Source organism: Typha latifolia, chromosome 2 (assembly GCF_019914945.1).
Source record: "Typha latifolia isolate L0001 chromosome 2, TyphaL0001v2, whole genome shotgun sequence".
Classification (NCBI taxonomy): domain Eukaryota; kingdom Viridiplantae; phylum Streptophyta; class Magnoliopsida; order Poales; family Typhaceae; genus Typha; species Typha latifolia.
In genome coordinates, this window is record NC_133087.1 from 5,149,818 (window position 1) to 5,177,645 (window position 27,828).

At 36.6% G+C, this 27,828-nt stretch overlaps 3 protein-coding genes across 9 annotated transcripts; 1 reads left to right on the plus strand and 2 right to left on the minus strand.

The window, feature by feature from the left end:
* The first annotated feature begins 1,126 nt into the window (after positions 1-1,126).
* LOC140782847 (CMP-sialic acid transporter 1) lies at positions 1,127-11,706 on the plus strand. 2 transcript variants are annotated; one of them, XM_073129666.1, is made up of 9 exons: positions 1,154-1,283; positions 1,371-1,446; positions 3,461-3,544; positions 3,869-4,083; positions 5,166-5,244; positions 9,571-9,740; positions 9,874-10,060; positions 10,902-10,979; positions 11,107-11,706. In XM_073129666.1, exons 4-9 carry the CDS (start codon positions 3,926-3,928, stop codon positions 11,233-11,235), a joined length of 801 nt encoding a protein of 266 aa, XP_072985767.1. In that variant the 5' UTR covers positions 1,154-1,283; positions 1,371-1,446; positions 3,461-3,544; positions 3,869-3,925; the 3' UTR covers positions 11,236-11,706. The 2 variants fall into 2 exon arrangements, with proteins under 2 accessions (XP_072985768.1, XP_072985767.1); XM_073129667.1 differs by lacking the exon at positions 1,371-1,446 and having other exon boundaries at positions 1,127-1,283.
* An 828-nt stretch (positions 11,707-12,534) lies between these two features.
* Positions 12,535-19,060, minus strand: LOC140782439 (uncharacterized). 6 transcript variants are annotated; one of them, XR_012107878.1, is made up of 4 exons: positions 18,846-19,023; positions 13,603-15,806; positions 12,979-13,093; positions 12,535-12,820 (listed from the first exon to the last, which is right to left on the minus strand). XR_012107878.1 is itself a non-coding variant. In XM_073128996.1 (3 exons), the coding sequence occupies exons 2-3, from the start codon at positions 15,545-15,547 to the stop codon at positions 13,056-13,058; spliced, it is 1,983 nt and encodes a 660-aa protein (XP_072985097.1). In that variant the 5' UTR covers positions 15,548-15,806; positions 18,846-19,023; the 3' UTR covers positions 12,535-13,055. The 6 variants fall into 6 exon arrangements, 3 of the variants coding, with proteins under 3 accessions (XP_072985097.1, XP_072985096.1, XP_072985095.1); XR_012107876.1 differs by having other exon boundaries at positions 12,924-13,093; XR_012107877.1 differs by having other exon boundaries at positions 12,914-13,093.
* Positions 19,061-23,315: 4,255 nt separating this feature from the next.
* LOC140782936 (large ribosomal subunit protein bL21c) lies at positions 23,316-27,158 on the minus strand. Its single transcript, XM_073129826.1, has 5 exons — positions 26,808-27,158; positions 26,585-26,665; positions 23,900-24,001; positions 23,743-23,817; positions 23,316-23,614 (listed from the first exon to the last, which is right to left on the minus strand). Exons 1-5 carry the CDS (start codon positions 27,123-27,125, stop codon positions 23,531-23,533), a joined length of 660 nt encoding a protein of 219 aa, XP_072985927.1. The 5' UTR covers positions 27,126-27,158; the 3' UTR covers positions 23,316-23,530.
* Between the last annotated feature and the right edge of the window lie 670 nt (positions 27,159-27,828).

Sequence of the window (27,828 nt, forward strand, 5' to 3'; positions counted from 1 at the left end):
TCTATGTCTCTCCCTCTCCCTCTCTTACCACCGTCCTCCTCCCCTCCAGCTACCACCACCAACTCGTACTTCTCCTCCACCCACTACCTCTTACCCTTCATCCTCCTTCTTACCACCATAATTACAACCGGCACCACTCCTCCTATTCCCATCTCTCTTTTTTTTTTTTCTTTTTTCCTAAAATTTATTAAACTATGCAAACATACAATAAATTAAGCCAATTCGAAGAAAAATAGCCTCATAGGATCCATTTTTTAATTTCTACGTACTGAAATTTATATAGTATATATATATATAATAAATGTTCTACTCATTTAGAAGCGTGATTGGGTTGTAGAATTATATAAGAGGAGATAAGTCATCCCAAAGTTTATCCCAAGATAGCATATCCTATATTCCTATAAGATTATTAATTCTATATTACAAATTTAGTTTATTATTTATTTTATACTACTAGGTCTATATATGGATATCTAAATAAAATTATATTATTATCTTTGATAAAAACTATTAATGTTAATGACTATTTTAAACTATTATTGATTATCTCAAACTTAAATTATATCACTAAATAACATTAAATTATATCATAGTTAATTACCAAAATTATTTCCGTTCAATTCAAAACAATCAGAAATAAAACCAAAAGTAATAAATTAATATAAGGTATAATAATAGAAAAATAAAAAATGTAAACGTTTTTCAATATAAGCCTTAAATAAATTTCAAACATAAAATACTAATGAAAAGATAAAAAAAAAATTAGTAAGTAACATTGTTAGTTTGTTATAGATCCTTATTTCTCCTCCACTCTGGTGGGATGTTAATATATCCTATTTTAAGAGATATAATATTAAATTAAGACTCTTAATCTTATCTATTAATTTTGTATTAAATATGAGATTATATGAGATCAGCAAAGTCTTAAAAATAAATGCATCATAGAAGTATATAAAAAGTAACGTATGGAGCTAAAGCAGCACCGACACGGTCAAAGAGAGGTCTTTTTGACAAATGCACTTCATCGGACGTAGTTTTAGAAAATCTTATTTATAATGCTAATTAGAAATTCCATTATTACGAGATTAGCCATTATACGAAAAATCCCACGGTATATTTTCCCGATCCTCTCGTATTCTCGATACGACCGTCTTTTCTTCCCACTATCCCATCTTGCTATTTCTTTTCCTCTTTCCGAAATTTTGTTTCCGAAGAGGAAAAGGAATAGAAGGATGCACTGGTACTTCGTTGCTGCGCTTCTCACTCTCCTCACCAGTTCCCAGGTTTGCACGAAACCCTAGCCTCTGATTTCTTCCTCCGTTCTCTTAGATTTTGCCCAGAATACGATCTTATGTTAAGGAGCTCTCCAGATCCATCCTTGACTCGGCGTTGAGACGATGGGATCGTTGATGGAATTCATGAAACCACCCGTCTGTGATCGAAGAAGTAGAACTTAGTTCTCCATTTTAGTGTTTCTTGCTCTGTTGTTATGTTTACACTGATGATCTGAAAGAGTGAACCTTAGATACTGGGAAACTTCGTGTCGTTGATTGATGCTACTGTGGTTGAAATTTATTTGGCAATTTCTAGAGAGATGCATTAGTGGTGAGCCATAGATTGTGACTTAGACGCTTAGATAATAATGCTTACCGAGATTACCAAACGATGATAGGAAAGAAATGGATATAAACCTGAGTTAAATAAAATGATGATCGAAGCCAGATCACCCCAACCAAATACTTTGAAAATTTTATTTTCAGTAAATGGAGGGCGGATGGTTGAAATTGAAAGTGGAAAATAAGGGTATCATCTCCCAACCAAATACTCTAATTTAGTTTAAGAAAATGAAGGATGTATGGTCAAATTTCAAAGGGAGAAATAAAGCAATGTTGGGGATCACAAACGATTCATTTTCAAAAAAGTATTGTACCCTTTTGTCAAAAGCTGTTAGGTTAACTTGGCCAAGGCATTATCTGAATCAAGATAATGGGGTTTGGTTCAGAAATGGTAAAACAGTAGGTCTGTACTAGAATTAGTTAATAATGTGGGAGCATGAAAGCAAATTTTCAAAAATTTTGTTATCAAAGTTAAAAACAAATCTAGCCAACTGGGATGGTTGATTTGCGGGAGTTGGAATATATGCTCGTAAAACATACATAATGGTAGTTTTGAAAACCATTTGATTCCTTCGCATGCAGTTATGAGTGCATGAACTAATGCTTAGGTATTACTGTGTTACACCATCCGAAATTCCATGTTACTATTTAGTATGGCACTAGACAAAGTGATAATACCTATGCTTTTTAAGTGGATTTGTTTAAATCACTGCCCTTTTGTATTTCTGTGCTATAAAATATCTCATCATGTAAAGAATGCCAATGGGCTGATCCCTTGATAATCAAATGGAAGTCCATATATAAACACTGGCTAGGAAAAAGTAGGGAAATTTCTTTCTTCCAACATAAAAAGGAACTTAGTGTTGACTTTAAAATAACGCATATATTTTATCAAGTTTTGTGAATAATTGCAAGGGAATAATTCATGTATAATTTGTGACAAGAGGGTAGGGCTTATTGGGCTGTAAGGCAATGCAGAGGACTAAAACAGTGAGGTTGATTGGTGGAGCTTGTGCCACCTTGTACAAAAGGCTCTCTGCATTTTTACTTCTGCTATTGTAGAAGTCCCAGTCACGTGAGCTCTCCTTGTTTGCCTAGAGTCCCGCAAGAGAAGTGGGTCATGTTGGTAGGTTTTGAGGACGTGATTAAATTATATAGCACCACATGGTAGGATGTTTAAAACTCTTTTTCACTCTACACTCACTAGATTATATGTTGACTTGACTTCAAACCTTGAATACTCCGTGATATCTGTGGAGTTTGTTGGAGGAAGTGGCTGCTTCCTTTGAAGCATTCTGCACTTTTTTCTGATACTTCTTGGTATGTAAAGTGCTTACATTCTCCATTCTCCATTTTTAGTTACTTCTGGTTTAAAGTAAAAGGAAGATGCAACTTTCCATGGGAGAACCTTTTTATAATTAGTTTATTTTATTTCCTGGCTATCATCTTGTTTATTACGACATTTCATTAGCTATCTTTCTGGACAAAGTCAATTCTTTCACCTTCATGTTGGGAAAGAGGAATTGTCAAAATTAGTAGTACTACTTGATACTTGATTTAATTGTTTTGGTTGCAGTTCCCCCTCACCATTCATGAGAATACTAATTCTTATTGCAGTTGTGGTTTCATATTTCATTTTTTTTCAGAAAGTGTTTGATTATTATGTTGCCAATATTTTATTTGCTTGAGTTGTGGCCATTGAGAGTTTGATACTATCATCTATGCAATTTTTGTATGATATCTTTCTTTCTGTTTCTGTTGCTCAGAATTGCTAATGTTTATGCGGACTTAATTTGTAAATTTCTTGATTGGTGCAACTCAGAGTAACTTGATTTACATGCCAGGGAATTTTGACTACACTTTCACAAAGTAATGGCAGATACAAATATGATTATGCAACCATTCCATTTCTTGCAGAAATCTTTAAGGTATTTTCTCAGTGAGGATTCTTCTTTGTCTGCTAGTTGCTACTGATTCATGGATTTAAGTTAAATTTAATTGACTTCATCATCTTGACAATGAATCCATGTGATCCTTAAATTGAACTGTCTGGGAATTCCATTATTTCTTCCTAAGAACGTATTACGAGTTTACAACACTTCAATTGATCATCTTGACAATAAATCCATGTGAACCCTATATTGAACTGTCTGGGAATTCTATTATTCTTCCTAAGAACGTATTACAAGTTTATAGCACTTAAATTGCATCATTGTACTTGTGACATTGTTATTTCTTTCTCTGGAGTGCAGCTTTTGGTATCCAGTTTCTTTCTTTGGAAAGAGTCCCAGTCATCGTCTCCTCCGAGAATGACTACAGAGTGGAAAAGTGTGCGGCTATTTCCCATCCCCTCTATCATATATCTTGTCCACAACAATGTACAGTTTGCTACCTTAACCTATGTTGATCCATCTACATATCAGATAATGGGAAATCTGAAAATTGTCACAACTGGCATTTTGTTCAGGTTGGATCATTGATTTGATGATTTCTTTATATTGATCAGTTAATGCAATATACCTCTATTATCTCAAGATAATAGAACCACTAATTTCTTTACTGCATTGACTTTATTTTTATGCATTATTGATTCTTTAAGTTAATAGTCAGATGTATGCACTGTAATATCCCCAAGAATAAACTGGTTGAATCTAGTTTAGAGAAAATCAATTAATTGGAAAAGCAAGCTTGATTTTTCCAGTTTACTCAAGGATTGGGACTTCCTTTCCTGGCTTAAGTTGGACGTCGATTTGTAGAAAATTCCAACTAGGCCGGCCAAATCGTTCATATGGCCATTCTGACATACCACAGCACTCTCAATAATATCTTTCTCATTCTTCTAATTTACAGACTTTTGAATATATATAGATATGAATGTATTTCTCTTTTCTTCTGCAGAGGCAGACAAATGCACGCATTTAACTAAGCATATGAAAAAAAGTACAGAGGCACTTTACACTGTGAACAAGAAAAGGGGAAAAAACTACAAGAGGATTTGATCATGTGTCCTGCATACATAATAAGAATCCACCGACCTGATTCTTGTTACAATACCTAGCAGACTTAGAAATCAACATTGAATGTCCAACTATTTCCTCAATCAGCCATCTAGATTTTCAACTTTTCATGGAAAAGAGGCATTTACTAAACCTTCACACCTTATTCTGTCATAAATGACCATGTCATGCTTTAGAAGGTTATTAGACATTATAATTGTGCAAATTGTAGACTATGATGTTATAGATTCTGAATCTTGGTACTTCCTGATATTGACAGTTATAGGCTTTTGGCTCAAACAGTTTGAAGTTTTATTCAATATTTTTTACAGAACATATCGCTCTGTTTTGCTTTTTCTTGCTAGAACAATGTTGACTCGTAATTATGTATATCATCAAGTTGCTGCTGTTGTTTTTGTCATCCCAATATCTATCTTACCAATCTGATGTGTTGTACTTGTATATTCCATAAGCTAAAGTATATGTAGTAGACCGATATTATAATTATCCAATTATTTTTGAGTAATAGTTACTTTTTGTTTTGATATTATAGGCTGTTTTTAAAAAGGAAGTTGTCAAATCTACAGTGGATGGCGATTGTGTTGTTAGCTGTTGGAACAACAACTAGCCAGGTTCCTTTGTCATTAGAAAACTTTTTGCTGTTGTTACTATGAAAGGAGCTTGTGCCTTTGAATTATCGGATCTTGATCCTAGCATGTTTTGGATTGATAACCATTTGCTAAGCATATAACCTATTAAATATCGAATCAATCTGTGATAGTTCTGCTGTTATTTTGGGCAATTTTTTTTTGAGGAAAATTGACATATTTTACTTGACTATTATGTATACTACATGCAGACCTGCTCCATTTACCTTTTCTGAACTAGTGATGGGACGATTGGTACTTAGGCAACTAGAAATTTTAAAATAGTTGTCTATGCTCATATAGCATGAATTTTGCCATATGCAACACCAAATTTGAAACACCCGCCAACACACGTGTCTCCCATGTGGGTGGAACCCACGTGGTTTTCACGTAACCTGTTGGTCAAGTTTCTACACAATAACAAGATAAAAATTCTACATTTCTACAAATAATTCAACAAAAGAGATCCAAAATACCACTGGTCGCAACAAGCCCCCAAAATACATATCTATATATAATAAATAGGGTAAATACCTGCGTACCGCAATGAAATAGAAAAAAAAGATTATGAGCAACTTTTCATCAGCTCCTTCTTGGACTCGGGGTCAACCACTAATCTGAAAAATATTTTCACCAAAGGTGGTGAGCACAAAGCCCAGCAAGTATACTCCTCTACAGTCTAAAAGTAGTATAAGGAAGGATGTCACCAAAATATGCATGTATAACATTATGATCATGATAATGTATCCATACAACATGTCTATTATGTCCATATCTACAACTCACATATAATAATAAAGGAATACATGATATGCATCGTTTAAACCATCAAATCTTTGCTCTCATGCTCCCACAGATAGACTTGATCAAAAGGCCTAGCCCGCTTGTGCCCAGCTCGGCCCGGACCTGGTTTAGGCCTGGCCCAGCTTGAGCCTGAACTACCCATGGGCGGCACGGGCCAGCCCTTTGCCCGTTTGACCCAACCCGGAAGCCCGTCCGTTTGGCCCGCAACTAGGCCCGCCCGTTCTGCTACAGTAAAAACCAACGGAAATTTTGGTACTGTACCATTTTGCATTATTTAAGCACACCTTTACAATTTTTTAATTTATTATTATTATTATTTTTTAAATGGAGGAACATAAATATTTTTTTTAAATAAGCTAATAGTAAAAAATTCTAAAAATAGCTAAAATGTGGGTTGGGCCGAATGATTGGTGGATCGGGCCAGCCTGGCCCGACCGGCTAGCCCAATCTCTTATGGGCCAACGGGCGATAACGGGCTAGACTATTCTAGCCCAGTCCAAACCTGGCCCGACCCGAGTGATTGGTAGGTCGGGACGTGAACAAATATTTAAGCCCGGTTGGCCCGAAAAGCCCGGCCCAGCCCGAGTGATTGGTGGGTCGGGCTGTGAACAAATATTTAAGCCTAGTTGGCCCGAAAAACTCAGCCCGATGATCATGTCTACCCACAGAGTCATAGCTATAAATCATCATGATATGCTCATCGAGCTATTCACATCATAAATACATGCTCACTAATCATCTCATACATTGCGGAGGGATAGACATCTAGCGGTACTATCGCCCGTACATACCTGGCGATACTGTATATAACTGGTTGTACTGTGGCCAACAGACTAAGGACCCCAGTCGTAAGCCCATATCTCCCTCTCCACAATCACCACCACCCGCAGCGGGATAGTCAAGAGCACAGCTCAACAACAGACGCTCGGACCCTGCGTCATTGGGTACTGCTAGGTCTAAGACTCCTACCTCCCAATATAGTTTCATATCACCAGTGTTTAGTCTCTGACAGAGCAGTGTGATCGCCTGAATGTCACTCACTCAGGCTAACGACCTCAGGCGTGGACCATTTACTCATAAGCACCATACAATGAACTCTACCTTTAACCTCGGGTTGAGTTAGTAAAGGGCATTGCCTAGTCCGAACTTAACTACGTGGTAATACATGCAAGTAGTGCAATGATCACATCATCAATCATATGTCATGTACATTAAAGTTATCATACTTATGTATGCACTAACAATTCGTAAATAACCATGAAGCAGTAAGTAAATATGATAATGTTGATCAGTAATTAAATTATTTGCACACATGTGATTTGTATATCATGAATTCATAAACTCAACAACACATTAATATTACACTATTCTTAGACTACAGAGGATTTACTTGCCTGACTAGTTTCCAAGTTAATCAACTTCAATCGCGCCACGGATCATCCTTGCGTAGCACAGAGTCCACATCGGTAATGAAAGTAATAAAATATGAGCATAACAATTCTACCACTAATTAATTAAATAACCCTACTGACATCCGATATAGGTTTGAGTAGGTCCATCCGAAAATCCTTACCTTTATTAATTCAATAGAGTGGGTATATTAATTATAACGATTTGACGCACCATTAACGGTTATTAATATAATTTTCATCATATTTACTGTTTCACTAGTTATTGTCAATTCGAAGTAAATAAAATATACCTCATTGGGTTAATTTACTTTATTGAATATATCCGCACATCTAATATGGTTATCAAACTCCAATTATAATTAAATTCCCATTAAAAGCAAATTCATAGTGGTACTCTCATCTATTGCCTCATTTATTAATATTAATTTATGGCAATTACTATATCATCTAATAATATTATTTCTTATCAATAATTAATATTAAGGCTCAAGTTTGCCAACAATAAATAAACAACATGACTTAAGTAATTTCAAATGATTCAAGAGTAATTACTCTACTTGGGCTACCTCAAAGCCCAAGAGTCCAACACAAGTCCATCAGATTGGGCCCAAAGCCCTAAAGGAACTAACATTGTAATGCCTAGAAGCCTCTTGGGTTAGGCTGCAGCCCAACCCAAACAACTTGGGCTGGGTTGGGCTGCTTGCAGCCCAATCCACCACTTGGGTTGGGCCGCACCCAACCCAAGCCCGAGATGGGCTGGGCCGCACCCAACCCAACCTCACAGCCAATCTCCCATCCTCACCCGAGGCATGCTGGGAAGGAAGGGAGGGGCTGCCAGCGATTGCCGACACCGATAGTCGGCCATTCACCACCTAGCCCTTCTCTCTGGCCGGGGGAAAAGGCACACGAGGTGCCAACCGGTGAGGAAGCACGATTGACAGGATGGGGAGAGGTGAAGCTGTCGGGGCCGGCGTGGGAAGGCACGAAGCCACCGGCCGGCCAATCACCCGACAAGGCCGACGATGAGGAAGAAGGGAGGGAGAAAGCACTAACAAAATTAATAACCCAAATTAATCTTGTGAGCTGGAAGGAGACTTACCGACGAGTTGGACCATGGGATCGATGGGCTCCGATGGCGCTCCGGCGAGATAGGAGGAAGAAGGGGAAAAATAGTGGCTGCGGGGGAAGAAAAGAAGAGAAAGAAAAGAAGAAGAAGAAGAAAGAAAAGAAGAGAAGAAAGGGGAAAGGGGTAAGGCAGCGCATGTGCTCGGCACGTGCGCTCACATTTTTTTTTTTTTTTGGAACGGGATGTTACAAAATTGCTTCTCTAGTATATAGAAATTGAATTTGTTTGGCCTATTTTGCATTTTCCCCACTCTTTCGTACAATATTGGATGAAGCAATAGTCAATGTCCAAAAACTGTGTACTCTGTAATGAATGCTATATTCTTTTATCTTTGAATATAATTTCAAACTATTGAACCATATTGCACAAGAATGTTTCACTAAATATTTGAAGTAAAAAGAGAAAATCTCAACGATTGCCCGCTTTCGACAATATTATTACTGATTCACAGGTCAATGCTGTTTACAGTGTATGCTGGGTTCAGAGCTTGGGCGAAACTGTACTATAGAATTAGAATTATATATATATATATTAGCCACCTTTCTTCTCTGAAAACTTATTTCTCTATAGCAGCATACTATTAGACAGAACAAGGACCATTGACAAACAAGTTACCTTCATAAGAAGTTAAAAACCAAAGCATCATGTAATGTCAATGCCCATTGTTGCTTATACTAGAAACCTGTCCACTCTTCCTTGGTAGGATCATTTAATTGAATGTTATTTCAGAGAACACATATTATGGAATCAAATTTAGAAGTTCTCTTTTATTCACCTGCTTTGCGAGAATGGCTTGACCGCTTGACTATTTTGTTTTCATTTTCAGAAGGAAAAATGTTTTCATTTGTCATACCATGATTAGCAGATAGCCAGATATGCGATTGCAATTACCTTTTCGAATGTTTTTGGAACTTGCAAGTAAAAAAAGTCAAGTTTAGAACGAGATTTGTTTTCCTCTACTTGTTACAGGTGAAAGGATGTGGAGAGAAGTCGTGTGATTCCCTGTTCTCTGCTCCTATACAGGGTTATTTGCTGGGACTATTGTCTGCCTGCCTTTCAGCCCTAGCTGGTGTCTACACAGAATACCTAATGAAGAAGAACAATGATAGTTTATACTGGCAGAATTTGCAATTATATACGTAGGTCTTTCTATCTGCTTCTTGTACTTTGACATCATCACTAACTTCTTTTTCTAGGCATTGGAATGTAGGGTTTGAGTCGTGAACATTATGAGATAATTATAATAAATCCTGATCTTAAAAATGCTCTCAGGTGTGGTTCTATCTTCAACATGGCATGGCTTATATTCGGTGATTTTAAAGGTGGATTTGAGAATGGACCATGGTGGCAGCGACTATTTAATGGGTATTCTGTCACAACATGGATGGTTGTATTAAATTTAGGATCTACTGGCTTGCTAGTCTCATGGTTGATGAAATATGCAGACAACATTGTGAAGGTTAGTCTACATTTTTTGTTAATTAGTAATGACTTATTTTAAGACATTCTCCTTACAGCTTTATGAGTTGCTATATCATTCATATGTTTATGAGTTTCCCTGGAGTGTGCTCTTGTTGCTATTATACCAGACACAATTTGATGATCTTCCTAAAAGTATATGATCATCTAGTTGGTCGCACTGCTGAATATGGATATACTTGAATGCAGCTGGTTGCCTATCTTAAATTCTAGAGTTCCTTTTAGACTGAATTTGCTTATTACATATCTAAATAGAATTGTCAACTTATGTTCCTAATTGTTACCTTATATTCCTCTGAGCTTCATTTCTCCTGATAATTCCCCCCTAAATTCTTTTGATAATATATCAGCAGAATATGTTTAGTAAAGGAAGCAACAAGAGCAATTTTCAAACTCATTAATCTTCTGTCTTAAGTTTTAACCACAGTATCATATTTTTGGAGTGTGTTCCAATAAGTATGTTTACAGTAATCTGCCTAGATGGGATGGCCCTACGGTTTTCCAATATAACCCTTTTGTTTTCCTTCTTCAGTGGCAAGAACTCCCAAAGCTTACAAAGGATATCTTATCATTTGTAAATTAATGGAAGTCTTTCTTATAAATCAAGTTCTTTTAGTGAAATATCTGTAGTATTTGGCTATTTGCATTGAAAAAAAATAGAAGTTAGCTTAGTCTTTCCTTCATGACAGTATTGACATGCCGGATCTTACTCTCCTATGTAATCCTTTGGCATACTTATATTCCGTGAATGTGAAGTCTTGACTCCCATTGTGAACTTTCTCATATGGAATTCAACTAACCTCAACTATCCTTACTTCCAGGTGTACTCAACTTCAATGGCATTGCTGCTTACGATGGTTATATCAATATACCTGTTCAATTTCAAGCCCACTATTCAGGTAGTTATTGCGTTTTCAGGTTCTCCCTGAATTCTATGATTCAAATGTCAATATAGTTGTTTATACTGTTTCTACTCGGTGATAAAGATGTCTCTTATTTCCTGTTCTGTTTCCACTTCTTTTGCAGCTTTTCTTGGGCATTATTATCTGTATGATTTCCTTGCATATGTACTTTGCTCCTGTGCATATGCTTGTGGATTTGCCAGCAACATCGAAGGGACCATCTGGTAGTTTAACTGAAATTTCTGTTAGATGAGCTGTGGATTCATGATATATTCCCTGCTACAAATTTGTAAATTTAAGTAACAGATATCTTCTACATTGTTCACCTTTTGGAATCATAAGAATGGAATAGGGAGATAATGTAGTTCGTAATATCAGATTTGATACAGAATAGGTGACTTCATAGGGGAGTTTCTATCCTGCAAACATGAAGCTCCTGTAGAGTGGACAACACTGCGATTGATATCAGCTATACCAATTCGAGAAGGATGATAGTCTGGCTATTACGAAGGATTGCTGCAGAAGTTGAGTTGAAACCTTTTTTGTTCCTCGTTGTCATTGATTTACATGTATGCTTTCAATTTTCAACAGATCTTCTTTGAGCAAATTGTTGATTGATGTCCATCGATTTCATTGTTTATGATATAGTATCAATAATTAGACCTCTGGACATCATATTGGCATGCCAAGGAAGGCATGAGTCAATAGATTTTCTTTTGCTACCCATCGATCCAATCCACCTGAATTTGGCTTGGGGCATATTTTTCTCTCTTATGCTTGATGTTGTTCGACATGTTTGACAAATGGACATGCATGCTTCTCAGAAGATGCTTAATGATCACAACAAAATTGTACTTAGAATAATTAATAATTCTTCTTGTTTGTCAACTTATTATCTTTTGTAGTTTACCTCTAGGTTATCATCGAGGGTTATTTTGCGCACAACCTATTCTCGACCAAGTACACGTGAACAGACCTCTTATTGATCATGGCGTCTAAACTTGATCAAAGCTTGGGTGGTTAATTATGATTTGAGTTAAATTTCAAGCCTATTTCATTTCAAGCTTGAAGCTATTCTCTCACCAAGCTTGATTTGTCTGCTTTCATCATGGAAAATATTCTGGATTTAGAATGGGCACACAAGTTTAATCTTAAATTCTAGTTATACAGAAATTTACAGGTTAATCTCTAACTTTTGGGTTGGTGTAGTCCTTTGATTACCACCTTTTTAAGTTTCAATGAAACAGGAGCTGCAGCCTACTTGATCAAAAAAATTACAGGAATTTTGTATTTATAATTATTTTAACTCATCTGAATGTAGGGTCTAATGATCGAACATCTAGGATGTGTGAGAATAAAGACAAAATGTGCGGTGGTTTTGATAAATTTTTCAAGAAGAGATAACAAGATTGAAAAAGAAGTGTCAATCAAATTCAAGATTTCTCGGATGTCAGCCTAAACTGCTTGAAGAAGCTAATCTCGAACTATGATTATCTTCAAGAAAAATAGGGCCAATGCTGATTAGTGATTACTTGCTCAAGAAACAGGAAAATTTTGCAGTCTCGGTGCAGATAGGAGATAATATTAACGTATCAAAAAATATAAAGAAACTGACAATTGCCTGCCCCAAACTTACCAGGGCAAGAAACAAGGCCATCAAAAGAGTTTACTACTATGCCACCGCACCTATCCGCTCGAACATTTCCAGAAAATTCCCCTCTTATCTCACAACTAGTCCTAAATCCTAATGTGAGACGAGATTACCTGAGAAAGTACCAGAATGCTTCATCGGAAGACTCTTTCAGAGAACATGTACAGATTGGATGAGAAGAAATACTCTGGAAGAACAAAACAAACACACATAGTACCGGTAAGGCAGAACTAATTTATGAACTGCTATAAGCTAGAAGAAATATAGAGTAGAGAGATACATCGACCAACCAGAGTAAGCTCAAAACTGGCTTCTGTCAGTGACTTTTCTGATAGTGTTACGGACCTGCATTTGTTTGATGAACCATCCAGTCGCAGCATCTGGCAACCATCTGATCAACTCACGAGCTATCTTGAACTTGATCAACTCCGAGTAGCATCAGCGAATAGGTTAATTTGATCTGAATATTCAGAATACAAAAAGATATCATGGTTATGATATATAAAGCAAACCCAGTAAAAAAGTTGGCCTAATTCCCTAAGTATTCACAAAAGTTCTTCAAAGTAACCGTGTATTCACAGGAACGAATATTTACAATATTGTTTGTCAAAACAACATAACCTACATAACCTACATATAAGCACCTAAGGTTTACTATACTGGGCACTTCATAGCACACACCGCCCACACTTCTTTCCCCGCTTATTTATTTCATAACTGGGGACTTATATGAATTACATACAAGTTCTAGCCAACACAGATAAAGAATGAGGAAAAGTTGCTTCCTCATTTAGACACGAAGGAGTTACCAAACGAGAAACATGAAGAAACAGCGAGAATGAGACGACATTTGCCAGAAACAAATGAAACAAAAGGCAGGGAGATACACAAAGCATTTTTCTTCAGTGTTCTACAGCCACTTCCGAGGCAAAGGATAGGTCATTATTCCCTGCTTAGATGTACTACTACCTTCACCTTGGCCTCCAGTGTGGGTTCGAGGACTTCCGCTGCTAGCTAGCTGTGCCATCAAACTTCCTCCATGCACCCTACCTTCTGGAAGAGAAACCAAAGTAGAATGTGGAGTACTCGCAGGATGCATCCATTTGGTCTTGTCAAATCCAGTCCAACCTAAGAGATTGTCCCTGCCATTTCCCACATTTGCAAGTGGATTTTCCTGAACAACAACCTCTTTCATCTTCTCAGAATTACTAGGTGGTGCAAACTCAATCATGCCAGTCCTCAGTGTGTATCCTCCATGGACACAATGGTCTCCTACCGATGCAGTATGTGCGGTACAAAGGCCAATTTTCCCCGTAGCAAACCGATCACAAGGAGGGTGGCCAGCACCAAGATATGATCCTAGTTGTCCCCAGGAGCAACGTTTGCCTCCTCCATGTGCCTTGCAGAAATCAGTGCTCCCTTGTGCGCTCTTGCCACACCCCTCGAACTTACAACGCTTTCCCCCACCATGACGGACACAGAAATTTGTCCGGCCTCTTGCACTCCTAGTGCACTCTGGTGCAGCGCACCTCTTGCCACCACCATGAGCTACACAAAACTGAGTTCCACCATGAACACTCTTTGTGCAACCATCTGGGAATGAGCAACGCTTCCCTCCACCATGCCCCTTGCAGAAGGGTGTGCTTCCTTCAGCCCCCTTGGTGCAACCAAAAAAGGTACATCTCTTTCCTCCACCATGTGCCTTGCAATACAATGTGCTGCCCTGAGCACCCTTTGTGCACTCAGGATATTGGCAGCGCCGGCCACCTCCATGAGAGATACATAGGCCAGAATGTCCTTCTGCACTCTTTTTACAGCCCTCTCTCCGGCACCTCTTGCCTCCACCATGCCTGATGCAACGACCAGATTTTCCTCGTGCAGCTTTAGCGCAGCCTTCAAAGCTGCAGCGACGACCACCGCCATGAGCTATACAGTAATTAGTGCGGCCTTCAGCACTCTTTGTGCATCCAAGGTGCTGGCATCGTCTACCACCTCCATGGGCTTTACAGAAGATGGTCTTGCCCTCAGCTCCCTTGCTGCATCCTTCTTTTTGGCACCTCCGCCCCCCACCATGAGCTATGCAGAGTCTAGAAGCACCTCTGGCTCCTTTTCTACATCCTTGGAACTGACAGGTTTTGCTACTGCTACGCTGCTGCGGACAAGCAACCCTGGAAGTAGAAGCAACTGGATGTTTCTGTGTTTGCACCGTTTTTGGTATGAGATCTGAAACTTGAGGCTGATTGGAACTGCACTGAATCATATGCTTAGTAGCAAAATCAATGTTCATTTCTGATGCATACAGATATGGTAATAGATTGCTCCCACGTTTCCAACGAGAAGATGTTGACCCTTCATCAACAATTGGCACTGAAACAAAATTCATTGATGTCTCCAAAATATCATGGTATTGGGTTGATGCTGGAAAAGCATTAGTAACAGTAGATTTAGATGGGCCAACAGATAGACTTAACTGAAGGTCACACTTAGGTTCACTTTCCAATTCCTTTGGAGCAGCAACAAAATGTTTATTTGAGCTAGGAGCATTTTCATTGCCAAGACTAAGCTGAAACTTCAAATCAAGATCCATAGTAGACCCATTACCAGTTTCCTTAGCTGAAGACATGGAGCAAGCTGTAGCTGAGTTCTGCTTACTGCTATCAGAGGAATTCGACGAACAGCCCAAACCCAGTGACAATGAAGCGTTTATTAGAGATTCACCTCCAATGAAATCACCCCACTTCCTCTTTGTCCCTTTTGTGGGGAAGCTGCACAAATTGGAGGTGAGTAGGGAACCACGTCGTACAGTTTTATCGGCTTGATATCCAGCCACCGTTGTAATTGTGCTGCAACTTCCAAAAGCAATTGAAGAAGATATATTGGCAGAAAATCTCACTTTTCCTGCTCTGTTGTCCATGAATAGCTTGAAATTCAAACCAAATATTTTTGCCAAGTACCAGTAGCCTGACTTCTGGGTTGGACAAAATTAGCAAAACTAAGCTAAGGTTAAGTCTTCCTTGCAGAAGTCCTTCCCACCTCCACTGAAAACTCCAAAGGTATCACAAAGATTCATTTGCATGAAATCATTGTACTATACACTGCTGGGAGAAAAAAGACTACAACTGGAAAGATCAGCAACCACTAGTGCCACCACACAAAGTTAACGCAGACATCTCCTACAGTAAATTTATAGAAATAAGCATATGACATAGAGAAACCAAGGAAATCAACATGAAACTAAATAATGCATAGGACAACTGCATGCTCCATGAAAAATGAAAAGGTCTTAATTATGTCTGAAAACAAACTTGACATTTCAAAAAGGAAAGGAGAATGAATTAAGTACTTGAAAAAGTCTAAGGATTTTGAAAACTTAGACAAGCTTGGGAACTCTGAACTTTGTGTGTGCTCTATATGCATGGCCATCTTCATTAAAAGTAGACAGTATAAATATTATCTCATGACAACATGTGAAACATCAGGAAGTACAAAGCAATATACTAGCCTATAAAAAGCTGATGATTACAGATTACCATGCACAGAGGTGGTAATAATGTATTAATGACTAATGTAATACACAAGAGCAGTGAAAATACATATACAAATTAGAACCACACAAGATCATAAGGTGATGATCTGAGAGGTAAATATTTCATGCAATGACTAAGGAAAAACAAAAGTCATGCAAAAGCCTGTAAACCAAGCAAGGACCATAAAAGTCATACTAAAGAGGGCAACTTAACTAGCCCCAACAGGGTGGCTAACAATTTAGAATACACAGCAATTATAAGAACATATACAAAACATGAGGACAGTCTGTATAGACGAAATTGGTTGATCATATGTCTATAAACTTCATCTTGTTTAGTCTTTATATGTCAATCAAACTCTTTTAACCACTGAACTGGATATAAGGTCCCAAGGAATTTAATTCAAATAGTTTATGGAAAATAAGTCTGTCCTGTATAGCTCATAACAATTAGCTCAGCATTAACAAACCAATCATAACAGCCTGTGAGCAGCAGTTTTCCTTATTGAATTAGCTCACTAAAGTTCACAAATATTGAATAATATATTGAACTTAAGACTTGCCACATATCCAAAAGGTCGTCGGTTCTAGTCTTGGAAGCAATCTCCTTAAATGAAGGTAATACTTTAGCTACATTTATGATGTCCCCTCCCTAGGTCCGCCTCTGTTGGGATGCCCTTTATTCTTGGAAACAATCTCTTCAGAAATGAATTAAGGTTGCTTACATCCTCCTCCCCTTGTACTGTGTCACGTTGGTGCAAATGTAATGCTTGCCCCATGTATCCAAGAGGTTAAGTTACAGAAACAACATTCTTAAAATAAGAGTAAGGCTTACATATCCCCTCCCCAACCGCTGCATAAGAAAGAGCTTCATACATTGGACACCCTTTTTATTTTTTGTGCCCAATATGAGGGTATCACATAGTATGATATTCAAGACTTATATCATGCATTCTGATAGCATGTAGCATTGCTTCAAGTCACAGAAACCTATGCTCCAATAATGAAATAAGGCTTGCGTACATGTAGTTCTCTTTGATCAATGGAATTCAAGATTAATTGAACTTAACACAAGTCAAGAAAAGATAAACCTTAAATCATCTTTAAATCAACTAATTCAAAGAGATACTAATCCATATTTCCAGTTGGATACTAGCAAGTACACAAATATCTTGCTTGCTAGACATCTGTGATGATTTGATCCTATCCGTCCTTCCCATGTAAAAAACCATCACATAAACATGGATTCAAAGTTTCAAACAGCTCCACTGTTTCCTTCTCAACAACACAGAGGAAGCAAAACTAAAAGAAAGAAGACTAAATGAGTAATTGTGACAATTATCATGCAGTAACGAACAATTTGCTGAAAAACGAGCAAAAAATGGTGCACTTTTATCCTACAAGGGAGGAGAAATTTGTTTCAAGTGTTCTTCTCAAATCCTACTTTGTTGGGTTGTGAAATTTGCCAAATAGACTTGCTTTCATGTTGATGTAATACTTTGATACTGTTGAAAAATATTCTGGCTTTATCAGGCAAAAAACCATTGAAGCATAACAGCAGGAAAAGTTTGGTAGCATTATAAGTAGATTTAAACAAAATTAGTCCAAAAGAAAACAGATAAAGACATACTAACAAAATGATGCATATAAATCTTTTGACAAATTATAGAAGACTCAAATTCCAAACAGGAAAAAATGAAAAGTAAAAAGGGGCATTATATGGACAATTAAATTCCCTGCCCGAACTCAAAGTTGTCCTGTTCTATTTCAATGTTCCAATTGGGAAATGAAAGATTAACACTGCACCACTTAGTTAATTGCTATCAGATACGTAGACATAACACAAAATATACAGACCACAGTACCTTCATTTAACCACAGAAACTAAAATCAACAATAGTAAAACAGCAACTGGAGAGGACTTAACATATAGTACGACAGCATACAAGCAAAGCAGATAACTATAACCATATATGCGCTAGAAGCAAAACACACCTGAGCACACTGTGGATATTGAAAACAAAGCCAACCAACTGATGAGGAGATTTATTGTACATGGAACAACAAGACAGTTAGAATTTCAAAAATCTTTACACTGCTATATATAATATAACAGTAACATAATCTTTTACACAGTATTTGCTCCAAATAAACCAAATTATTAGATCATATCCTTTAATTAATCATGCAAGTACTTTAAAAGGCAATCCAACAACAAAAGATACTTCTTTTCGCAAAAGGCATCAGATCAACAGCCACAAGTACCAACATATACCTCACTCCCGAACCTAGACCATCAGATATTCTAAAATCTCCAATCAATTGAAAATAAATAAATAAAATATCGAGAGAAGAAGGTTGTTCCACGTTCCAGCAACAAAGAACACTCATTTCCGCTACGAATAATTCGATACTGTTCGTATTTCCAAATCTCGAACCACAAGAGTTTAAAAGCACACGAATCTTAAGAAAACAATAGAAAATTATGTATAGACCGATTACTTTTCACTTTAACGAAGGGTTCCACACCTAATAACCAACAACAATGAAATATCCTGCTCTATGGGTACAAAGCAAGCAAAACAACATAAGGAATCACTATATCCCTTTGGATAAAAAGATAAATCGGGAGGAAAGATCAAACGAAAGAAGGCCCCAGTATACAAGAGAGAGACAAACGCCGCACCTAGATCGAGGATTCCAAAGAACAAGGGAATCCATTTAAGATCCCAAGACCGCGATGGAGAATAGGGATAGTGTTTCTCTCTCCCTCTCTCTCTCTCTCTCTCTCTCTCTCTCTCTCTGTGTGTGTTGGAAGAGGCGACGAGAAAGCAAGGGGTGCCTCGGACGCGAGAAGAGGACGAAGTGGACGACAAGAGGTTGATAAAAACGGGGAAATTTGCATACCACCACCTAAATTATGGTCTTATTGTGTCGAGATAATTGCAGAATAACCACTACCTTGAAGGCATATTTGCAGAAAAGCACCTAATACTTGCAGAACATCCCTGTCGACATATTTGCAACAAACTCCTCCCAGAAGTTATATTTCGCGAAACAGAACCAACCATTCATAAACGAAATTGAGCCATTTTACTCACGAAAAATCGAGTAGACTGACAATATTAATTATAACAAAGTGAGGAGTCTTTCTACAAAGTGTCAAAAAAAAGGCGTTTCTCCGCAATAAAGCTAAACTGGTTGATGGGGGGGATATGCAAAAGGCCCACAAAAAGAAAGAAAAAGATCGAAGCCGAGAGGTGAGGAGAGGAGGGGAATCTGGCGCACGTTAGAGTTAGAGTTAGCGGCGCAGGATACGGGAGTGGCGATGCGGTCCGGTTGTGGGTGGAGGGATGCCACGTACGAGTGTGCTGGAGATTGGGATGCGCGGGTCCCACAAATATTTGGGGGCAAGATTCTTCTGTTGATTCCTAGTATCTGATTAATTCGCACCATAGATTATGATGTATGATATCTCCACGAAATAAGAGTGATTTGGATCAAAAATGCTTTTATTCTATTTATTTATTTTTTTAACTTTGAACTCACTCTATTTTTTTAATAAGAGATTTTTATAAATCACGACTTACATTTTATTTATTTTGTTATTCACAACACGTCTTTGAGGATTTTATAACCCCACCCCTCATTTTACCCTATAATTTTTATTTAACACTCTGACGTCATTTTGACTAACTAATATCAATCAAAATTACTAAAATACATTTATCATTCCCTCTTATTTTCTTTATCCCTTCACCATCTTCTCCACCTACCTCCTCCTACGCCACTATCTTTCATCGTCTTACCCCCCTCCCTCCTCCTTTTCTTCTTTTTCTTCTTCTTTTCTAGAAAGAGAAAAAGAGGACAAAGAAAATAAGGATAATTTAATTATTTATAAATTATTTTCTATCATATAATATAATATTTTTTTTTTAATACCGTCTAAGTTAACACAAGGTATTAAATGAGAATTATAAAGGAAAATGAGGGGTTAGATTACAAAATCCTCAAAAACCAGATGCGAATTATAAAATAGGTAAAATTTATGGTGTAATTTATAAAAATCTTTTTAAATAAAAAATAATTTTATTAATTAACTGCCAAAGTTAAAAAGAGCCTTGTTGAGATCATAAGCGAGTAATTTTAAATTAGGAGCAGAGTAGGCCCTCAATCTGAGTGCAACCATAGCCCTAATAATGCCCCCAAGTTCGCAAATGTGAGAAATTTTATGTTATTAATATTTCTAAAGGTAAACATAAATATTAGGTATCGTAAATTACATCGCCCACTTCATGGGATTGAAATTATCTATGATATTGATCAAAATATGAGAGCCAGTTTCAATCATCAGACAGTAAATCTCCATGTCCTCTAAAACATGTAAGTCTTCGCAGACAACGGTAGCTTCAGTAGTAAAAATAGACTGAAATCTGAAGCATCCTAGCTAGGAAACTTAAACCACTAACCTTGTTACCTCCTATGAACTTAGGCATGAACATTTATCTTCATTTAATTCGGATTGACTTTATTTCTATCTTTGCACTATTCTATTAATTTTATCTTAGGAAGATGTGAACAGCAATAAATATTTGCTCATCTCTCACATTTATTTTATGTAATACATACAATACCCTCATATGGCTCCGAGGAAAATTAAAAGAAAATAGTAGGAAAAGTAAACCTATCATTCACTCAATTGGAATCTTGTAGTAGTGACCAAGCATATTCTAAGGTACTTTGGATGTCAAAGATCAGCCTGATGGATAGTTTAAGCATCTCCTCTGATTTAAGTACTTTAATTATTCATTAATTAATTAACTTAAAGTTAGATTCTTACAAGTAAAAGAAGTATAATTAAGAGGGGTTAGGTTTTAGGTGCTTTTATTCTTCTACATCCTTAGAATATTTTATGTATGTCTTAAATTAACAAAACTTGATGGATTTGGTGTCAAACCCATTAGACTACTCTTCTATATTTTTTACTTTAATTGAATCGAGATGGTGATGGAAAATGAAATTGGTTTTTTTAATTAATAAAAGAAAAGGGTCATTAGAGTTTTCAAAGGACAATTTCAAGATAGACAAATTAGTTAAAGTGTTAAGAAGTAGGTGATTGATGGACTATCATATAGTATTTAAGTATTATTATTATTATTATTTTCTTAAGTCAGACAAGCAGAGAAGTCTATGTGCTCCTCAATTAAGATCTAAACTAATCTATTATGAGGAAAAATGCGTGACTACAAATAGAACAATGGATAATTAAACAAAAATATATAAATAAATTCATCAAAAAAAAAAAAAAAAAAAAGACCGGAAGTGAATACTTATGACGTTCCAATTTAACCAGTGTTTCTAAAATTTGAATCCGAGAATATTATACATATGTAAGGTGTATCTTATTAATCATAAGATTGCACAAATATTGTGAAAATTAAATTATTAATATACTGTGAATATATTCGTAACATTTTATCCTGCTTGAAAATTCTAAGTTATTACATAAAGTTTCTTGCAGAAAGTCTATTTCCATAGATTATGAGCATGCAAGTTAAAATGCTAACTTTTCCGATATGTAAATTAAATAACTGAATCATTTATTCTAAAAAACATATCATAATAAGCTCAAGTCATACATATATAGCGGTCTAGAAGAATATCTACTAAATGTCAACCCTAATATTTATTGAGGTAATCGAATTTATGATCTATGTTATGGGCTGACAGGACTCAACATCATTTTCAGAGAACATCAAAGCAAATTCCTCCGAGAAATATTCATGGAATATTATTCCACCCACTACTTACTGAAAAGATCACTCTTGTGGATATTTCCCATATTTCCTTGGAATCCTTTTTGGAAGGTGCTACCTTCCTTCCCATGAATTGAACAATTTCTATCTTGAAAAATAAAAAATAAAATCAAAAGACTAATGCATGCATGCAATTGCATTAAGGAGGCCACTTAGATAGCAACATTGCATGAGCTTGCCATGATGTTGCCATGATAATTACAAGAAGATAAAATTAATCTAGTCTTCGTAGACTACTAGCATATATCTTGTAAATTTGTTTGTAGAAAAATTAGTCTTAGTATTACCTTTTAATCGCGAGGGATAATGACAGTCTATTACCTAATCTAACATTAAAGAAAAAACCAATATTGACCAGTATCTAAGTCTAGCAAGCAAGCGAGTATAGAATCTGTGTTTAATGGAGTCTACCTTAAAATTTATTAAATCAATTAAACTTTTTTTAGAATAAATTCCTGCCATTTCATTTTAATCTTGCATATAATTTTTTGATAATTAGTTTCAAGATGTAATTAAGTAAAAATAGAGAGTTAATTACACCTAAACCAGTCGATCATGTGATATTATTTTTTATTACATAGCTAAGGGCTTATATGTAAATGGGCAATAGTCTGGGGTGCTATATGAGAGATTGCATACTAGAGCAGTTAAGAATGATAAGAACAAAGTACCTATCTCTATTATATTTTAAAAATGAGACCACATTGACGAAGTAACTTTGACTGCTTATATATTTCGAGATGCCGAGGATACACGTGGAATATAATAAATGTAGAGATTAAGATGGTCTTAGTCTTGTTTAACTATGTGTTGTGGACTAATGAACTTTTGTTTGTCTTTTAGAGGGAAGAGAGGAGCATAAGACGCGACGTGGGGCCCTGACAAGTGCTCCTCTGTAGGGCCCACGAAAGCTGACGTGGTCTTCTCGTGTACTTTGTTTAACTAACACGAAATCACGGTTAGATGCGATTAACAACAACGTATCTAGCATTGTAATTGACCATGGCAGACAGAGAAAGATCTAATATATTTTTGAGCAGGTGATGTTCCCTTAACCACTTATAAGCAAGGTAGAACTTTGAAATATGGGGATAATTGCATCTAGATGGTATCATGAGCTAATGCCTAATTTCACGTATACCTTCTAATATATAATGAAAGAGGAGGATGATAGCAACTAAGAATATATAATGATCTATTACATTGTGTCAACCAATCATTTGAACTTTAATGAATCTTTATATACTCTGCAATCTGCATGCAGGGAAAAGAAAAAGAAAAAAGAGAGGCTATACTGGAGCATACGGGTAGAAGCAAAACTTTGGTTGCTCAACAATTCCTTCCACTAACAAAGAGAAAGCATCACATATCAAAAAATAAGAGTACATGCAGCTACATGACATACACGGGAACAACCTGAATAGGATGTCCGTTTGACCAGAGAAGAGAAACCAATAATATGGTAAAATGAACCTTCAACCATTCTTGTAAACTGGCAAGCGGTTGGCGCAGTAGTAGCTTCGAGTGACATCAAGGCGTGAGTCTTACAATCGCCCTATGCAGGGACTGTCTCAGGCATCGTCTCGGCCGGAAAGTCTTGATATCCAGTGATGCCTGTGATCCGTATCCGTGTGTTTGGCTGCAAATAGACCCAGGAACTTCAATAGAATGTTTTACATCATGACATCACAAAATGAACGAACCAGAGTTTCAGGAGAACTCTCCTATAATGAGAATAATATATTGACAAATAATGTAAACAAGTACCTGTCGGTGTCCAATTGTCCTCCGGTAGTTCTTCTTCTTCTTGTACTTGAAGATTATCACTTTTTTATCCAGTCCCTGTGTGAGAATTGTCAGAAAAACAACAATGTCAAGCAGTTAATTGCAAGTAGGATTCTTCAAGAAATTGGAAGAGGAATACCTGTTCTTCAACAACTGCATGTACAGCGGCATTCGTTACAACTGGCTGTCCAATATATGCCTTTGTTCTAGTTCCAACCAGTAATACCTTGCTCAATATAATCTGTTGCATTATGGAGTCAAATGGGTTATGACATTTACGAGTTAGCAGGCAATACTTCGACTATATCAGGCAGAAATAAACCAATATATGTTCTATGGAGATCATAAGATGTTATAGTTACTGCTTGGAGATTGACGGTCAAAACGAGATTGATAGTCAAATGAAATAACGTAAGGCATTCCTGTAGGAGCCATAAACAGCAAGGATGGCCGTGCCGATTACCAACTGGCACGACACAACACAGCGCGTGCCGCAAGAGGGGGAGAAAAAAAAAAAAGGGGAGACTACTCACCTTCACCTTTTGCCGCTCATCATCACCGAGCTCAACCGTGAGGTCAACGGTGAGCAGTGAAACCGCTAGGAAGGGTGCCACATGGCACCCTTCATGCCACATGCCGGTATGCTACCGACACGTCGTGTGCAAGTCGGCACGATCATTGTTGGTAAAATGTATGGATCTTGATTGTGCAACATTGTAATGCTTTACTAAAAAATACACTAATATTGTGTGACATCATAGACTGGAAATATTAGATTCTTTTAGTTAAATCTGAATTTCTTTTAGGAAATGCATGCAGATTGTACTATTGTCAATATTGCATCTGTTATCTTGACATTAAAAGGATAAAGGTTGGTGATAGGTGCCTAGGTGGTCATATGAATCTCACAGCATCTCTAAGAGAGGCAAGAGAATTAGACTATAAGAATGATTTGAAACACGGTAATAGAATCCTTCAAATTAGGTTTTCCTGAATATTGCGTGAACCAAATTCTCAAGTATTTAGTCAGAAGCATGATCATAATCCTCGCCATATTCTATAGCAATAGTAATAGGCGTTATTATAAATATATGAGTGATATGGACTTGTGTCAAAGGATATAAATATAATAATTCATTCCATGATACAGCAATTTAAGAGGCATGAGAATTAGACTAATAAGGATGGATGATTGACAGGAACAGCATAACAGAATCTTTCAGATTAGGTTTTTCTAGAAAAGGACTACCGTATATTGGATTACACTGATGGATATTGTGTGAACCAAAATCTCAAGTATTTAGTCAGTAGCGTAATCATAATCCTCGCCATAGTCCTATAGCAATAGTGATAGGCACTATTATGAATATATGAGTAATGTGGACTTGAATCAATGGATAAAAATATAATGATTCATACCGTTGATACAGCAATTTAAGTATGCTTTAAATAAATTTTCTTCTTGTTTATTTATATTGAGCCCACATCCAACTCAAAGAGAGAATCATGATATGATTCACAAACTACTCGAACAAAAATTTAGATAAAAAATAGTACCATTCAATTAATCAATAGAATGCTAAGTGCTAAAGTATCTTGAAGCCATTTAAAAATCTTATACAGCTAGACAATATTTAGCATTTAAACTTAAGAATAGCTTACTTGAACTATCTCAATATAACTTTTCAAAACATGAAATGAAGTAGAAGTTAGATCAAAAGGTTTTAACAAATAACAAAATGATTCATACTGATGAATAAAATGATCAAGTAACAAAGATTCATACTGATGAAAATAGCTAGGATAGAATCATGTGACAAGTTATTAGTATATTAGCTTATGTCCTTTGCCTATTTCTTGCAGCAAGAATTCACTCTCGGGAATGATTTTATGTCAAGAAAGTTAAAGTATTCTCAATCAAAAATAGAACATCATACTTGCAAGTAATGATGTAAAAGGTTCAGTGCTTCCGTCAGCTGGGTTGGATACTGGGGCATAATTATTGTGGAGTTTTCTCTTACCTCAGCGTAGATATATTTTATAACCTAGGGCATTAAGAACATGGATTTCTCTCTAGAATCTTGAATTGGTGTAAATAATTCTTTTGGTCATATACTAATCATATCAGTAGAGTTGGCAACCAATTGTCCACAACATATTGATCCCAGCCAACTTATCCAACAAGGTTAAGAAAATAGTCAGGAAGCTACTTTGAGTGATATGAGACTGGAGAACTCGACATGTCTAAGCAAGAGTCGACATTACACAGTTATGAGCCAGCTAACTTTTCTCAATGTATGGAATAAGGATGCTGAACAATAATTTAGCCATTAGACGTCTACTAAGTACATTGCATCTCTAATAGAGTTTATGCTAATACTTGAACTGTGCCTTTTCCTCTTAATTTTGTCTTCAGAAGTACATTTCATTTTAATATATCATAATCTTAAACTGAGACTGCATCACTCGGGAAAATTATGCTGCAGAACTGAATCAACATTTGAGCAACACCTGTTTCATTAAACACTTGTTAGGGAGAAATTAGCCCTAAGTAGTCAGGCTATCAACCAACAATTACATCATGCCCAAACAATGTGATACGGGATCCGTTGGCGAGGTTTTAATTCATAATATCTCATTATTTGGATTTAGATAACCAATTAACCCAAAAGCATAAGAAGTTATGTAGTGAACCAACAATATTAATCATGCTTTAAACAACATTCATATATGTTGTAAGGAACTTCTGTGGGAGATTCAAAATTAACAGTAAAAGACAATTGCACAACATAAACAAAACAAGGAAATATAGCAGATGCCTAACCTTATCATTCACATTGGCACCTTTCAACCTTTGTGTATAAATATATCGTCCAGGAAACACAATGTACTGTCGTGAACCTATCTGAAATTAAAAGAAAAGAAGAAGAAAAATATTCTTGAAATCCGCCACAGATGAGAAAAATTCATGATGGAACACAAGAATAGAATCATAAAAAAACCAAATTCCCAAAGAGCCAGATGCAAAATGCCAGCTTTGAGCTCACCATGACCACCGCGAAGACGTCTTCACCCTTGGCCGCCTCACTCGAAGCGGCTATCTGGGCTTCGACGGGCTCCGGCAACTGGGCCTCGACGGGCTCCAAAACTTCCTCGGTAGCAGCGGAGAGCTTCCATTTGCGGGAATGGAGAGGGGACGGGGAGGGGAGGGGAGCAGTGGAGAGGAGAGAGGGGGAAGGAGACGAGGAGTGGTGAGAGGGAAGAGAGGAGAAGGGTCGAGGCTTGTGGAGCAAAGGTAGAGTTAAGGTTTGCTTGGGGAGAGAGAGGTGGGTCGAGGAGAGCGCGGTAGCCACAGTGGAAGCCATGGCTGGGTTTCTTTTTCTCCTCCTTTCCGGTGGTGGATTGCGGGATAATATGGATAGCGTTTTGGATAGAGGACCAGGGGAAACAACGGTTCGGATCCCAATCGGGTCATTACGGTGCCCGCGTTTTGAATCCGATAGGGGCCATACCACTGAAATCTTTTATTAAATTACTAGAATAACCAATATGTCCCTCAAAATATATAAATTCAACATTTCAAAACTATTATCCCGTTAATTAAATAAAACTGATAACAGATAAAACTAAATTTAGATTAATAGAATATAATTTTACTCTTATATAACTTATTTAAAATAATTCTAAATCCGTAAAATGTTACCAATATCATAGTACAAGAAATAAAAATTCTTATTTTCTTTGTAGAAAAAAAGTGATAAATATTTTACACCCGTAAGAAATAATGGTACTTTATTATTTATATATATTTTTATTTTAATAAAAATATGTTAGAAATATTCTATAAATATTCTATATATATATCATGAAAGGTAAACTATTTTGGCAAACATACCAAAAGATAAAAATAAATAAAAATAAAAATATATCAAAAGTGGCGCATAAAATGAGTATCCAAAGTAAATAACAACTAACATCTTAACAAAATTAACTTGGGCCTGTGGCCCAGCCCATCTCGGCCCAGTAGCCTGCCTACATCTAGTGGAAACTTGGTTCTAAGCAATCTCA